Below are 16,460 nucleotides of genomic sequence, written 5' to 3'. Positions count from 1 at the left end.
ATAAAAGAAAATAATGTAAAATATTTTAATAGAGATTTTATACTAAATTATACTAGAGAAACCAGAAGTGATCCCTCCTAATTGCATGCAGAAAATACAAGTGTAAAGATAAGAAGGAAAATACACAAATATCCAGGAGTAAATCTCAAATATAACTGTCCTATGCAATTCAGACCATGAACTAACAGCAAAATCTTCACTTTATCCACCACCCTATAGGCAGCCAATGCCCCCCAAAACAAAAACCATCTTTCAGAGTGCCTGTAATGTGATCACCATGGCCTAGATCTAGAATCAGCCAGACTTGTACACAGCAGAAGCCAGTGTAAGAAGGAATTGCAAAAGTCAAGCCCTGTGGTAACCGTAGCAAATGCGTGTGTAGTTCTTGCAAATTAAACCACACAGGATACTGACATCTCATAAAAAGAGCATAGTCACAGATCAGTCTTAAGTCTCTGAGCCTCAGACCCATCTGCAAAATGGGGATAATAATACAGGTCTGCTTTACAGAACCATTGGACTGAGGGCCAAACATACTACATTAAGTGGATGTTTTCTGTGGTGTGTGTTTAGGATTAGCGTTGCAACTATCAATCCAAATCCCCTCTGAGAGATGCAAGAGCCTCTCTCCAGAGACAAAGTTCACTTGAGAGGAAAGGAAAGGTGTCATTGTCCAGGAAGTGGGTTGGCTGTGGGAAGAGGCCTGGTGGGCAGCAGGTGAGAGACAGCAGAGAAGGAGTAGAAGCCTAAGTAAGTGGTGAGATTGTAGGTGAAGAGCCACTCCAAAATGATTTTCAAGGTTGATGGTGTAGCTCCTCATTTCATTTCAAAATTACAAAGCACTATTGCACAATGCTACATAAGCTGGCTAGTACAAAAAGCACAGGCTATATGTACCCCCTTGGGAAGCATAAAATACATCATAACACTGTTACTTGGTGGAAGACTTCTTGAACCACACACCCATTCATGGTGCTGGCTCTTTGCCTAATGGAGAGATGTTCTGCTTGTCAGCTCTGCAAATTGTAAAACACAGCTCTGCATAATTCTAAAAAAGTTTTTTTTTTTTTAAAGCAGGGGAGCATAGAAACTGAAAGTTCATGGCAAAAAAGCTGTTATGCATAAAAAATCATAACTTATTATGCCACAAACTTCATATTCACATATCAGTATTTTGCTTATGAACAATGTACCGGCACTCTCAAGACAAATAGCTCTTTTGCTGCCAAAGTAGCTGTTTATCGATCTGAATAAATAGAAGCTGCCAACACCTGTATTCTACTGAGAAGTGTCATTTAAACCAGATACATGTTAATTCACGTACGCCTTTGTGTTCGTTTATGAAACAGTGCCATTGTAAACTACAAGAATTCACTCCTGATTTCTTTACACATTTTGGTTATGATGAAGAATTCACAGCCATAAAACGTTATTGCATCTTCTTATTCCATCAAAAATTACCTGATGCAGCAAGCATTTTGGCTTCAAGAAGAGCTGGTAGTTGAGTCTCGATATCACTCACTTTCCTCCTTAAAGTGCTGCATAGCTTCTGACTGGTACATACCTAGATTGAGGAAGACAGCCATCATATATAATTCATTCATGTAAAAATATAAGGAAATATAAAAGGCACCTCAAATTTTTTTGGTTTACAGACATGACATATCATTACACAGCAAGACAACAAAGGCTAATAAAAAGTGATGTGTGATATTGCTGCAAGACAACAATATTCTACAATTCAGTGGGTTCGCCACACAATTCACGGAAAAAAAGCGACTCTGTTAGCAGTTGCCTAAATATGAAAAAAGTAATCACGAACAAAGCAGAGGGGCAGATACTCTGGGACTGCATTTCAGGCAAAAGGCCAGGGCTGGCAAACCAGTGCAGATGTTTGATCTTTGTTTAAATATCTTGTTGACAGACAGTAAGTGCTGAAGTTCAAAATAAAAAAAGATTTGATTCACATTAACAACCGAACTATACTCTCTACTTTAGCTGCCACACAATGGAACAGCTAAAATAGCATCTTACCATAAGACATATGGGGCAAAGCCATGCAGGTTGGGCTTACATTCCTTGAAAAAGCTCAATTCTCTTACTAGCACAAATATTTGCCGATGCTAGGGAACTGGGATGTTCGAATGGCTCATGAGATGCAGTATAAGATGCTTGCAGAGTTGGGAACCAAGCGCAGAATCAGAATGCAAGAAACACATAACATTTCATGTACGAAAGAGAATGTTTTCCATCCTTTCTCATCTGGGGACACCAATGTGCCCCCCACACACCTTTCTTGGCACCCACTGAGGTGCCCTATCCTTCCTCCTTTTTTTATTAAGAAATTTGCTTACTGGCAGCTGGGATTCCTACAACGCAAAGTGAGGGCCTCTGCCATCTGCCATCTTCAGCCACTGCCATCTTCATGTCCCATGAATGCCTCTAGGCTGCATGTGAGGCTCAGAAACATTCTTAGGAAATGGAAGATGGCAACAGCATCCCTAACTACCAAGAAAAAGAAGGGGGGAAAGAAAAGGGGAGCCCTTTAATCTGTCAGGTATGCTCGGAAGATTAAAGAGAGCAGTGGGGGTCCTAGTAAGGGCAGCAGGAAGCTGTCAGGAGCGCCCTTGCTGCCTCCTGAAATCCTCAGGTAGCCAGAATCAACACGCAGACGGATAGGGCTCTTTTCCAAAGCTTTATTTCCATTCAACCTAATGACGCTTACAGATGCTAATTGCCTGAGCCTAAGAGGGAAACTTAAGAGAGCTGCCTACCAGAGGGTTCTAGCCTTAGTGAATCAGTTGGTCTCCGTTTGGAGGGGAAGGCAGGAAACCTCTGAACTTAAGAGCTAGGAGGAGAGAGTCCACCCCTTTCCCATGGGGCATCGGGGCGCAGCTGTTACCGTTGCGCCAAGCAGGCTGAGCGCCTCCTCTCGGCGCCCTCCATCTCCCGCTTGTCCCTGCGCCAGTGCCGTGCATCCAGAAGCTCCGGTTGTCCCTCCCTCTCCCTGCCAGGGTCACTTTCACTCTCAGGAATGTGGTCAGGGAGGGGGTCTCCCTCTGGTGGCGCCTCTGAACAGCGTGCGGGTTCCTCTCCCACGGTTTCTATCTCTTCCTCAGAATCAGAACTGCTTTGGGGCTCTCTGGGCTCTGATCCAGCCCTGACAGAAGCCAGCAAGGAGAGGGGTAAGGAGAGCAGTAGGAAGCCAGCAAGGACTGGGGGACCCAACCCAAAGCAACTGGGGCGGGGGAACCTTGTACATCTGCATGGTTACATATGTGTGAGAAAAAGGGTTGAGAGAAAGGGTTTGGGGGCATTTTGGAGGGATCCTGAAAAATAGTGAGTGTTGTTTTTGTATGCTTGCAGTGTGGCACAGGGAGGGATGTGTATATATGCATGCATGGATGATGGAAACATGAGGTGCTTGTGTGTCGGGTTGAATGGATGGTGTTGTGGTGGGTGGGAGGGAGGGAGGGAGGGAGGGAGGGAACACGGGTCTATGGTGGTGATTCAGAGTGCGAGAGAGAAAGAGATGGGGGAATGAGTTGGCTCACAGAGGGGGTGGGGAGAAAAAAGAGCTTGCCTTCCGTGAAATAGGTTTCTGTTGGTGCTGAAAACTAGGTTCACAGGAGTTTAGTGAGCTGAGGTTCAAATCCTACCTTGGCCTTGTACTCAGTCTTTTGGACAGGTTACTTGTCTTTTCTGACTAGCTATGCCTCCCATATCAGCCATTTTGTGGTGGTGCCCAGAACAGTTTCTCAAAATGGTGAATGTGCCTATTGGCCCCAAAATGTTGCCTACCCCTGAAATAGAACAAGGATGTTCAAACCGGTAGGTTGAAACCCACAAGTGGATCATGCCCTGGTTTTTTATTATGTGTTTGATTTTTTCCCCCCTAGTGTTTAAAAAAAAAAAAATTAAGAGAAGGAGATGAAAGAGAGGCGGAGACAGGAGCCCAATCATCCTTTACATATGATCACCTTCATGATGGTAAAGGGAAGACATGTATCATTAAAAATTAAATGCTGCAGGTTGGGATTAAACATTAATCACAGAATGAAAAAAGTTTACTATAGTATTTCCAATGAAAGACTTCTAGATGAAAGAAGGAAAGAAAATGGTAAAGATATGCAAATCTCAGGAAAACGGGTAACGTGTTTGTAGAGGACAAACATTATATGAAAATAAATATAAAAACAAGACATATTCTGAGTACATTGCATTTTATATGAAATACAAATGACACTGTTCTGGATTCCTGAAATAATCTGTAACCATTCCAGAGTGCACCATCTTCTATATAATTCTGAACTTGGATGAAGAGTTTTCTACTCTGTCAAAAAATAGTACTCTGCAAAAATTTAGGCTAGCATTTGATGGCTAGTATTAGGTGGAGTAAGATAAAAAATACAAGTAAATCTCTGAAGGCCAGACCCAAAATGAAATTTCAAAGAAAATTCCAGGTTTGATATTCGTTTAGTCAATGAATCTATCCTTCAAGCTGTCATTGTTAACTGTATAACCAGATCTTAAATCTTCTTATTTAATTGTGATGCTGAATGTTATTGAACTTTCAGTTTCTAGATACTCAGCTCTGGTTTTTGCTGAAGAATTTTCTATCTAAATATCCCAGTAATTGTTGTCGTCATGATAGGGCCATAAAATGAGCTCGAGTAAGCATTAAGAAACTGAAGATGGGTGGTTTTTTTCTCTCTTCAAGTCACCAACCACTGTCCTCTTGTATGCAGACTGGCTATCTAGAGAAACTAAAGAAAGTCTTGCTAAGACCAGGCCTACCATAGGCAGAGTAAATAGATACCACTAAGGGCACTTGAGAGAGAGAATACTAGTCTGTGTTGTGATCAGATGATCATAAAGTACTTATTTTAAAGATCTTTCCAAATCAAGGTGTACTCAGTTGAATTCACATAATTTAAGGTTTACAGCAGTGGCCCCTTGCCAATGACACCCATGAAGCTCTCCCCTCCCTGCACCTTAAATTTTTTTTTAAAGAAAACCCTTGGAAAATGGTAGGGCAGTCTTCTTTCTTGCCTCTAGCCTTGCCCTTGCTCTTTCTCTCCCTTCTACCCCTTTGCCTTGCTATTTCCCCCTCCCTCCCTCCCTCTAGCCTCTCTATTTCTCTCCCCCTGACACAGCTCTTTGGCTCACTTTTGACTAGCCAGGTCCCCACATTAGGTGACTAGCAAAATCCACTGTAGAAACCATTTTGAGGTGGTGTCCATAGCAGTTTTTCAAATTCCCAAATGCACCCATGTGTCCGAAAAAGGTTGGGAACCCCTGGTTTACTGGATCAAGTCCAATGAGAGTAAAATCTGATGCAGTATTTACACCATTATATATAGCCATTTCGGTAAGGTAAGGGTAATTTAAGAGCATGAGACTGCTTCAGGAGAATAACAGATATTTAAGTTAAGTTGTCCACATTATTGCTGTTGCTCCAACACCGTTACCAACTGCCCTCTTTCACATTACTGCCACCATCTTGACATTTAAAGAAGACAATCAGAGAAGGACACTTAGTGTTCTAAGCCTAGTGAGACAGGCTCAGTACACTGTCTTATCTGTCTGTGAAGTTAATCAACGGTGGCAGAAATAGAGAAGGCAGTAGTGTGGATTAGACTACTAAAATTAACTCCTTCAAAATGCCATGCTACTTCCAATATTTGCTGTAACCATCTCTTAGAAAAATCAAAGAGATGGAAGCTGTCTGCGCTGCCCATCCAAGTGAGGCACAGAAGCATTACTACTTTGCATTAGACCAGGCATTGCTTTATTCTTAAGAGGATGGAGTAGTTCAGTTTATTAGCATACAGTACAAGGCTTCACTCAAATTGATACAGCGTAAATAGTGAAGATTTCCTGTCCCTGTGTAGAAGAGAAAGGCTTAACTAGTTACTTATTTGAGGGGGGCACTTTTAAAAAAACAAAGGTTTTAAATTCTTAGTTTGTAACATTTTTTAGTTCTTCTGTCATTAGTACATTTAGGACAGCCTCACACAATACAAAGTAGTGAATCTACTGTGTTTTTACCATGTTTTCAAATTAGAGTTCGTTACTGACCCTAGTCTGTGGGGTGACATTTTACGAGTGTCATCCAGTGGGGTTTTCTGGATGGTTAGAAGCTTGTTGCAATCTGGCATTGGGAAAGATAAGGTGGCACACTGATAGCACACTGTGACAAATCTGTGAGACACAGGGCTCTGTTTTATCCTCCATGCTGTTTAAAATCTACATGAAATTACTGGGGGAGGTCATCTGGAGATGTGGACTGGAGTGTAACCAATATGTGGATGACACCTGGCTCTACCTCTCCTTTTAATCTAATCCAGGTGAGCCAGTGGTAACGGATTCAATGAGGCCAATAAACTGAGAATTAACTTACGATGGAAGTTCTGTTAGTGGGTGGTTCATCTCCCTAGCTAGGGGATGTTCAATCTGTTCGGGGAGGGGGGGATGGACTCTCCCTAAAGCAGGAGTGGGCAACTTGTGCCCCTCCAGATATTCTGCCCTTCAACTCCCATCATAAGAACATAAGAAGAGCCATGCTGGATCAGACCAAGCGTCCATCTAGTCGAGTATTCTGTCCACACAGTGGCCAACCAGTTGCCCACGGGAAACCCACAAGCAAGACATGAGTGCAACAGCACACTCCTGCCCATGTTCCCCAGCAACTGGTATATACAGTCATACTGCCTCTGATGCTAGACGCAACATAGAGCATCAGGACTAGTAGCCATTGATAGCCTTCTCCTCCATAAATTTGTTCAATCCCCTTTTAAAGCCATCTAAATTGGTGGCCATCACTACATTTTGTGGAAGTGAATTCCATATGCGCTGTGTGAAGAAGTACTTCCTTTTATGTGTCCTGAATCTCCCATCTATCAGCTTCATGGGATGGCCCCAGGTTCTAGTATTCTGAGGGAGGGAGAAAAATGTCTCCCTATCCACTTTCCCCACACCATGCATAATTTGTACATTTTGTACATTGTGTGGGGGGGCATCTATTATGTCCCCTCTTACTCACCTTCTTTCTAAGCTAAACAATCCCACCTGTTGCAACCTTTCCTCATAGGGGAGTTGCTCCAAGCCCCTTGATCATTTTAGTTGCCCTTTTCTGCATTTTTCTATCTCCACAATATCCTTTTCTGGGTGCAGTGACCAAAACTCTACACAGTATTCTAAGTGTGTTTGCACCATAGATTTGTATAAGGGGAGTATGATCTTGGCAGTTTTCTTTTCAATTACTTTTCTAGTTATACCTAATATGGAACTTGGCTTTTTCGCAGCCGCTGCACACTGGGTTGACATTTTCACTGAACTGTCTACCACAACCCCAAGATCTCTTTCTTGGTTAATCACTGCTAGCTCAGATCCCAACAGCTTATACCTGAAGTTTGGATTTTTTACCCCAGTGTGAATCACTTTGCATTTGCTCACATTTGCATTTGGATGCCCATTCTCCCAGCTTGGAGAGATCCTTTTGCAGCTCCTCACAATCCTGTTTTGTTTTAACCACCCTAAATAATTTGGTGCCATTGGCAAACTTGGCCACCTAATTCCAGATCATTTATGAATAAGTTGAAAAGCACTGGTCCCAATACAGATCCCTGTGGGACCCCACTGATTACATCCCTCCATTGGGAGAATTTTCCATTCTCCAGTCCTCTGGTACAGAGGCTGATCTTAGGGACATGTTACGTACTTTTGTTAGAAGATCAGCAATTTCTTATTTGAGTTCTTTAAGAACTCTAGGATGGATATTATATGGGCCCAGTGATTTATTAACTTTCAATCTGTCAATAAGACTGAGTGGTGAAATCTTTTGTCACCAATATTTGCCTCAGTTCCTCAGACTTCCTTCCTGAAAACATCCATTCAGGCACAGGTATCTATCCCTATATCTTCTGCAGTGAAGACAGATGAAAAGAATTCATTCAGCTTCTCTGCAATCTCCTTGTCCTCCTTCAGTACTCCTTTAATTCCATTATCATCCAATGGTCCAACTGCCTCCCTAGCTGGTTTCCTGCTTCTGATATATTTAAAGAATTCTTTATTGTTGGCCTTGATGTTAGTGATATCCTCCTCAAAATGCTTTTTTGCATCTCTTATTGTCTGCTTGCATCTCCTTTGTGCAAGCTTTGCTCCCTTTTGTTTTCCTCATCCCTCCTCGTTGGCTATGCTGGCTAAGGCTGATGGGAGTTGTAGACCAAAACATCTGGAGGGCCACAAGTTGACCACTCCTGCCCTAAAGGATCAGGTTCACAGTTCCAAAGTGCTCTTCAATCCATTCTCATTGGAGGCACAAGTGGCTTCCATGGCTAAGAACACTTTTTATCAGCTTAGGCTGATATATCAGTTGAGACCCTATCTGGACAGTTGCTACAGTTATACACATTCTGGTAACCTCCTGGTTGGATTACTGCAATCCATTATATGTGGGCTGCCTTTGAAAACAGTCTAGAAACTTCAGCTAGTCCAGAACAGGGCAACACGACTGTTAAGTGGGACTGGATGCTATGTTCGTATTACTCCAGTGCTTTGTAATCTGCGCTGGCTTCCAGTCAATTTACAGGCCCAATTCAAAGTACTGGTATTAACTTTTAAAGCCCTAAGCTGCTTTGGGTCAGCTTACCTGATGGAGCATTTCCCCTACATATACTAACTGGACTCTTAATGCCATCTTCTCAGGCCCTTCTCGGGTTCCCCCATTAAATTAGGCAGGGCAGCTGGATATTAGAGAGGGCTTTTTCAGTTGTGGTGCCCTGGGTATGGAATGCCCTTCCCAGAGAGGCTCACCTAGCACCTACATATCAGTCTTTTTGGTACCAGGTGAAGACCTTGTTGTTCTCCCAGGCGTTTTAGTATGAAAGTATTAAAAACACATTAGTGCTTTTTAGATCCTTGCCCTGCTGCTGTCCTCTACTACTGGTTTTACTTTGGTTTTATTCTGTGGGTGTTTTAATTTGTTCTAGATTTTACATTGTTATGTGTTATTATAGTTATGTATTTTGTAGTTTTAACCTTTGTTTTGTGAACCGCTCCAAAAGCTTGGGATATTGGGTGGTATAGAAATACAGCAAATAAATAAATAAAAACATCCTCCCTGCTCTTGTGAAGGAGTGGAGTGCAGGATTGGGCCCAGGACTCCCAGAACTCATGCAGAAATGGTCTTGCCTCAGTAGAGGGAGCCAGGCCTACCTACTACACTATGGCAATAGCAGATATTGGTGCTATTGTTCCAATGCTCTGAGAAAGCTCTAACACGGTGGAGTAGGAGTGCGCAAAGGTGATTTTCTCAGGTGGGGAGAAGACGGAAAGAGTGGAGGGCCACTGCCTTTCCCTTTTCAATCTACCCTAAAGGCTGCTAGCGCTCCTAATACGAGAACAGTTTTGTACCAGTTAGGAGCTGTAGCAATTGCACCCACTGTATTTACTAGGGCCCCATCTACATAGGGGATTTACTCCGGAACTACTGCACCTCACAAACAGTCGTGGCACATGCATACCCCTCTCCACAGCAAAAGCATTTTTCCTACCGTAACAGTCACATTTTCAGAAAGACTTTTGTGTCATATTTTCCCTTTAATGTGGCTTCTGTGCAGTTCTGTTTGAGTGTGCCCTGAATTCCTGAAGTAAATGTGTGTTAGTGGGCATGGCTAGGGGTGTGCCTGTGCCCTGATGTTGTGTCACCAAAAGCGGACTGTCCTTTTTTTTACACACACACCCCAGTCCTGCACTTCTCCGCTTTGCCCATTCGCAGCGGCTGCACCTTCAGCGAGGTTCAGTGAGCAACGGCTACAGCATCTGCGTAGCCACCCCTCTGCAGCCCGTGTTCGCCATTTATCGTTTCCCGAGAGTTCCTTCCTATGGCTTGACCTAAGGTGACACACACACACACCCATGTCAGGAGATCAACAATTTCTGAAATTGCAACTGTCGTCATACGAAGCTGCGGAGGAGCGGAGGATGGGGGAGGAATTTAAAAAATCACATTGTCTTCAGCTACGCTTACTCAGCACAGGAGAAAGGGGCTGGAATGGGAAATTGCTTTGGGATGACTTTTCAACCCCCCCCCCCCCCAGTGTGGATAGTTTCTGTAGGACACATCTACTCGGAAGTAAATCACATTGGCTTTAACTGCAATTACTCCCCCTCCCATAAGGTGACTCTCATCAATGCTCTGATGCAGACCCAGGAGAGCCACACAGAAATGCCGCGTGCGGCGGCTTCCTGGGAGGAGACAGAGCCACCAAAGCGGTGGTTGGTGCCTGCACTTCCCTTCCCAGCCAGTGACGGCAGTGGAGGTGCATCACTGTAATCTTTTGGGGTGCGCTACGTTGGAGGGAGGGGGGATGCACTTTTCCTTTAATTTGAGAGTGAAATGGCTGGGCGGGAGGGGTGGCTGTAGGAAAAGAGAGAGGATGTTGGAAAGAAAGAAATGCAGCTCAAATAGGATCCTTTGGGCTACATTTACTGCCTGCACAGTATGCCCAATTGTATCACTGGAAGCTACGTGCTCCTGTTTTAAAACCCAGCAAATCCAACCTAACACACAAAGACCCAACGTGCCACTCCTTCCAACACTGAGAAGCAATGCTGGGGTTGTGAATGGCTTTGCCTTTAATCTACGGAGGAGGATGCCTGCGTATAAGGGGTGGGGGTTGTGAATGGCTGTGTCTTTAATCTCCGCTTATCTGAGGAACGTGCCTGCGTATGGGGGTGGGGTGGGGGTTGTGTTGCCTTTTGTTTCTGCATCTTTGTTGTTCAGTCGTTCAGTCGTGTCCGACTCTTCGTGACCCCATGGACCATAGCACGCCAGGCCTTCCTGTCCTGCACTCTCTCCCGGAGCATGCTCAAGTCCATATTCATTGCATCAGTGATGCTATCTAGCCATCTCATCCTCTGCAATCCCCTTCTCCTTTTGCCCTCAGTCTTTCCCAGCATCAGGGTCTTTTCCAGAGAGTTTTCTCTTCGCATTAGGTGGCCAAAATATTTGAGCTTCAGCTTCAGTATCTGTCCTTCCAATGAGCACTCAAGGTTGATTTCCTTTAGGATTGACTGATTTGACCTCCTTGCAGTCCAGGGGACTCGTAAGAGTCTTCTCCAGCACCACGGTTCGAAAGCATCAATTCTTCGGCACTCAGCCTTCCTTATAGTCCAGCTCTCACGTTACTACTGGGAAAACCATAGCTTTGATTAGACGGACCTTTGTCGGCAAGGTGATGTCTCTGCTTCTTACTATGCTGTCTAGGTTTGCCATAGCTTTCCTCCCAAGGAGCAAGCCTCTTTTAATTTCATGGCTACAGTCACCGTCTGCCGTGATCTTGGAGCCCAAGAAAATAAAATCTGTCACTGCTTCCATTTCTTCCCCTTCCATATGCCAGGAAGTGATGGGGCCACATGCCATGATCTTCGTTTTTTTAATGTTGAGTTTCAAACCAGCTTTTGCACTCTCCACTTTCACCCTCAACAAGAGGCTCTTGAGATCCTCTTCGCTTTCTGCCATTAGGGTGGTATCGTCTGCGTATCTGAGGTTGTTGATAATTCTCTGGCAATCGTAATTCCAAGCTGTGATTCATCCAACCTGGAGTTTCTCATGATGTACTCTGCATATAAGTTAAATAAGCAGGGCGACAATATGCAGCCTTGTTGTACTCCTTTCCCAATTTTGAACCAATCGGTTGTTCCATGTCTGGTTCTTACTGTTGCTTCATGACCCTCGTACAGGTTTCTCAGGAGACAGGTAAGGTGGTCTGGTACTCCCATCTCTTTCAGAATTTGCCAGAGTTTGTTGTAATCTACACAATCAAAGGCTTTAGCGTAGTCAATGAAGCAGAAATAGACGTTTTTCTGGAATTCTCTTGCTTTCTCCATGATCCAGCGAATGTTGGCGATTTGATCTCTAGTTCCTCTGCCTCTTCGAAACCCAGCTTGTACTTCCGGTAGTTCTCGGTTCGCATATTGCTGAAGCCTAGCTTGTAGGATTTTGAGCATCACCTTGCTGGCATGTGAAATGAGCGCAACTGTACGGTAGTTTGAACACCCTTTGGCGTTGCCCTTCTTTGGAACTGGAATGTAAACTGACCTTTTCCAGTCTTGTGGCCACTGTTGAGTGTTCCAAATTTGTTAGCATATTGAGTGCAGCACTTTAACAGCATCGTCTTTTAGGATCTTAAATAGCTCAGCTGGAATACTGTCATCTCCGCTAGCTTTGTTGTTAGTAATGCTTCCTAAGGCCCACTTGACTTCACTCTCGAGGATGTCCGGCACAAGTTCAGTGACCGCACTATCATGGCTATCAGGGACATTCAGATCTTTCCTGTATAGTTCTTCTGTGTATTCTTTCCACCTCTTCTTAATCTCATCTGCTTCTGTCAGGTCCCTGCCTTCTTTGACCTTTATCATGCCCGTCTTTGCACCAAACGTTCCCTTGAGATCTCCGATTTCCTTGAAGAGATCTCTAGTCTTTCCCATTCTGTTGTTTTCCTCGATTTCTTTGCATTGTTCATTTAAGAAGGCCTTCTTGTCTCTCCTTGCTATTCTCTGGAACTCTGCATTCAGTTGCATATATTTTCCCCTTTCTCCCTTGCTTTTTGCTTCCCTTCTTTCCTCAGCTAATTGTAAAGCCTCATCAGACAGACACTTTGCTTTCTTGCATTTCTTTTTCTTTGGGATGGATTGAGTTGCTGCCTCCTGAACAATGTTACGGACCTCCGTCCGTAGTTCCTCAGGCACTCTGTCTATCAGGTGTAATCCCTGAAATCTATTCCTCACCTCCACTGTATATTCATAAGGGATATGATTTAGGTCATACTTGAACGATTTAGTGGTTTTCCCTACATTCTTCAATTTAAGCCGAAATGTTGCAAGAAGAAGCTCATGATCTGAGCAACAGTCAGCTCCAGGTCTTGTTTTTACTGACTGTATGGAGCTTCTCCATCTTTGGCTGTAAAGGACATAATCAATCTGATTTCGATATTGACCATCTGGTGATGTCCATGTGTAGAGTCGCCTCTTGTGCTGTTGGAAAAGAGTGTTTGCTATGATCAGCATGTTCTCTTGGCAAAACTCTATTAGCCTTTGTCCTGCTTCATTTTGTACACCAAGGCCATGCTTGCCTGTTATCCCGTTGATTTCTTGCCTTCCTACTTTAGCGTTCCAATCCCCTAAGATGAAGAGGACATCTTTTTTTGGTGTTAGTTCTAGAAGGTGTTGTAGGTCTTCATAGAACCGATCAACCTCAGCTTCTTCGGCATCAGTGGTTGGGGCACAGGCTTGAATTACTGTGATGTTGAATGGTTTGCCTTGGATTCGTACTGAGATCATTCTATCGTTTTTAAGATTGTACCCCAGTACTGCTTTTCCCACCCTTTTGTTGACTATGAGTGCTACTCCATTTCTTCTAAGGGATTCTTGCCCACAGTAGTAGATATGATGGTCACCTGAATTAAATTCGCCCATGCTTGTCCATTTTAGTTTGCCGATTCCCAAGATGTCGATGTTCAGTCTTGCCATCTCATGTTTGACCACCTCCAGCTTACCTTGATTCATTGATCTGACATTCCACGTTCCAAAATAATATTGTGCTTTACAGCTTCAGATTTTCTTTTCACCACCAGACACATCCACAGCTGAGTGTCCTTTCGGCTTTGGCCCAGCCGCTTCACTCTTTCTGGTGCTACTTGGAAATTCCCTCTGCTCTTCCCCAGTAGTATATTGGACACCTTCCGACCTGAGGGGCTTATCTTCCGGCGTCATATCTTTTAGCCTTGTGATACGTTCCATGGGGTTTTCTTGGCAAGAATACTGGAGTGGGTTGCCATTTCCTTCTCCAGTGGACCACATTTTGTCAGAACTCTCTGCCATGACCTGTCCGTCTTGGGTGGCACTGCACGGCATAGCTTATGGCTTCACTGAGTTACGCAAGCCCCTTCGCCACAACAAGGCAGTGATCCATGAAGGGGTAGTTCTGCATCTACTCAGACGTAAATCACATTGTCTTACTCAGCACTGAAGTGAGGGAAGGAGAATTGGGAATTGTGCTGGGGATACTCTCCACTCTCCTACTGCACCATACCTACGCAGTTGATGACGCTTCGTTCTCCTTATGGGTGTCCACCCACCCAACCCCAAACTCATTCGGTTTCAGGTGCCATTTGCCCCATGAAAGCAGGTTTTTCCCAATGTATACACCGCATTAATGGCACCGTGTGCCACAGTTGGAACAAATTCACATTCAGGAAAAACTGGTTTTAAACGAAATTGCATCTGTGTAGATGGGGCCTAGCATTTGAGACCAAGCTATTCAGCTGTGCTTGCTATGAACAATATTATATTAACTATTGCTACCATGGCTTCAATCAGGGATAGGAGCAATGTAAAAGCCAGTGATTTCTGACCAGAGCCTATAATTCCATGTAGCTGCAGCAGAGGCAGATGACAGAGCCAGGCCCACTCCATCAGTTCATCTGAGAGACCAGCTCCATTTGGCTCTTCTTCTCCGCACAGTATTTGTTTCCACTCAGCTTTTGTAACTTTCAGAATTGGTGCCTGGCTTAACTTGTTTTCCTCCTCCCTTCCCATCCCATTTTCCATTCATCTTATGTCTTTGAGACTGTAAGCTTGTAGGCAAGCATTATCTTGTTTGTCATTATTTTTATTGATCTTATGTAAATTGTTCTGGGAGCCTTTTCAGTTGGACATAGGGATGTCAGAGAATTCTGCGACGGATCTCAGTGAGGCTGAATGCCAGTGCATTCGGCCCCCTGAAATCCATCGCGGAACGGCCTGCCCCCCCCGCCCCCCGTGGATCCCCCCCGGAACGAGACTTACCTGGGGTGGATGTTCCGGACGGCGGCGGCTCCAGCAGCGGCTTCGGCAGCGGCAGCTGATCTTCTGAACGGCTGCCACTGCCGCCATTTGCAGTCTGTGTCTTTCCCCCCGCCCCCCATAGACATGATAGGCTACGTAAAGACTTACGTAGCCTATCACGTCTGGGTTTAAAAAAAAAAAACAAAACGCGTATGCAAATGGCGGCGGCTACGGCCGCCGCCATTTGCGTCCCTTATTTTTTGCCATCTTAGTCTATGTCAATATTTACGTAGACTAAGACGAAGAAAAGAAAGGGGAACGCAAATAGTGCCCACTACGCTATTTGCGTCCCCCTTTCTTTTCTTTGTCTTAGTCTACGTAAATATTGATGTAGACTAAGACGGCGAAAAATAAGGAACGCAAATGGCGGCGGCTGTAGCCGCCATTTGCGTACGCGTTTTTGTTGTTGTTGTTCTTACCCAGAGCCCTCCGCAGCCGGAAATCCAGCTGCGGACAGCCCTGGCCTGGGCCTGGCCGGCTGCTCCATGGAGCCGCCGCGGAGCACAGCCGGCCGTCGAGGATTCCGGGGGGAGGGACAGAACGCCTGCCCCCCACCATGAACAGAATCCGCGAAAAGGTAAGTCACTTTCATACATCCCTAGTTGGACAGCAGGGTAAGATTGCTTTAAATAAACACTTCCATTTCATAGAACTGAGAATATTTCAACTTGAAGCTCACTGATTAGCTCTCCTTCTTAGCATGAGCCAAGAAATTGATATTTAATGCAACACTCCACCCTCTTTCCAGCTGATGCATTTCACTTTTAAGACACTGACCAGATTAGCATAATGCCAATGTTTCCATAATCATTGAATATTATATTAAAAACAAGATTTTTAGAAGGCCATTCACAGTCTGCCTTCTTACACTGATGTAACTAATTGCCTCATTAGTGCCTTAAATTTACAGGAAAAAGTATAGCAGTTAAAGTACACTTACTTTGGCAGCAGTATCTTTAATAGACATATTGAGCAACTGCTCTTTTTCTTGAAGCCTAGAAAGATTAAATTAATATTAAAAGGTTAGCATAATCTGATGATCAAGTTCTGTTAAACAGTACATAAACCAAAATAAATATCCCAGTTTGTTTGTCCCAAAACATGTATCTCAGACATCTGGAATAAATCTGCTTCAGCTGTTACACCAAAGTTCCCATTAATTTGTTTTAATATCTAAGGCACAATTCATCCAAACTGAGTACTTTTAAATTTTATTGATGTACAAAATTATTTATATGTTGCCCTTTCGCCCTAAAAAGAGCCACACAAAGCACATTGATTTATATGGAAGATATAAGCATGTGCTTAATTTATTTCCCTTTTGAACTTAAAAGTCCTTAAGACTGGGTTGCCTGTGCTTAAAGTGCCTCAGTTCGCATGCAGTGGTAACCCAGGGTGTTTTAAAACTCTGGGTTACTGTAAACCAGTCAGCATGCTAGTTCACGCAGCTCAATCGCTCCCACTTGATTTCTCCTGCCAGTGGGAGTGGCTAAACAAACCAGGGATACTCCATCCCCTGGGTTGTTTAGTGTGATGTCTGAACATGGAACTCTGGCTTGTCTCTCCCC

General features: G+C 44.1%; 1 protein-coding gene across 1 annotated transcript in view; it reads right to left on the bottom strand.

Moving 5' to 3' along the window:
- Positions 1–16,460, bottom strand: part of DISC1 (DISC1 scaffold protein) — a 204,885-nt gene that overhangs the window by 117,254 nt on the left and 71,171 nt on the right. Inside the window, 2 exon segments of the mRNA XM_084819275.1 lie at positions 1,462–1,564; positions 15,833–15,887. Of these exon segments, the coding sequence (XP_084675401.1) occupies positions 1,462–1,564; positions 15,833–15,887 (158 nt within the window).

The sequence above is a fragment of the Heloderma suspectum genome, chromosome 1 (genome assembly GCF_057233095.1).
Source record: "Heloderma suspectum isolate Gila_16-S chromosome 1, 16-S_ref, whole genome shotgun sequence".
In the NCBI taxonomy this organism is placed as follows: Eukaryota; Metazoa; Chordata; class Lepidosauria; order Squamata; family Helodermatidae; genus Heloderma; species Heloderma suspectum.
Note: the sequence above shows the minus strand (reverse complement) of the source record. Positions and strands in the feature narration are given on the sequence as shown.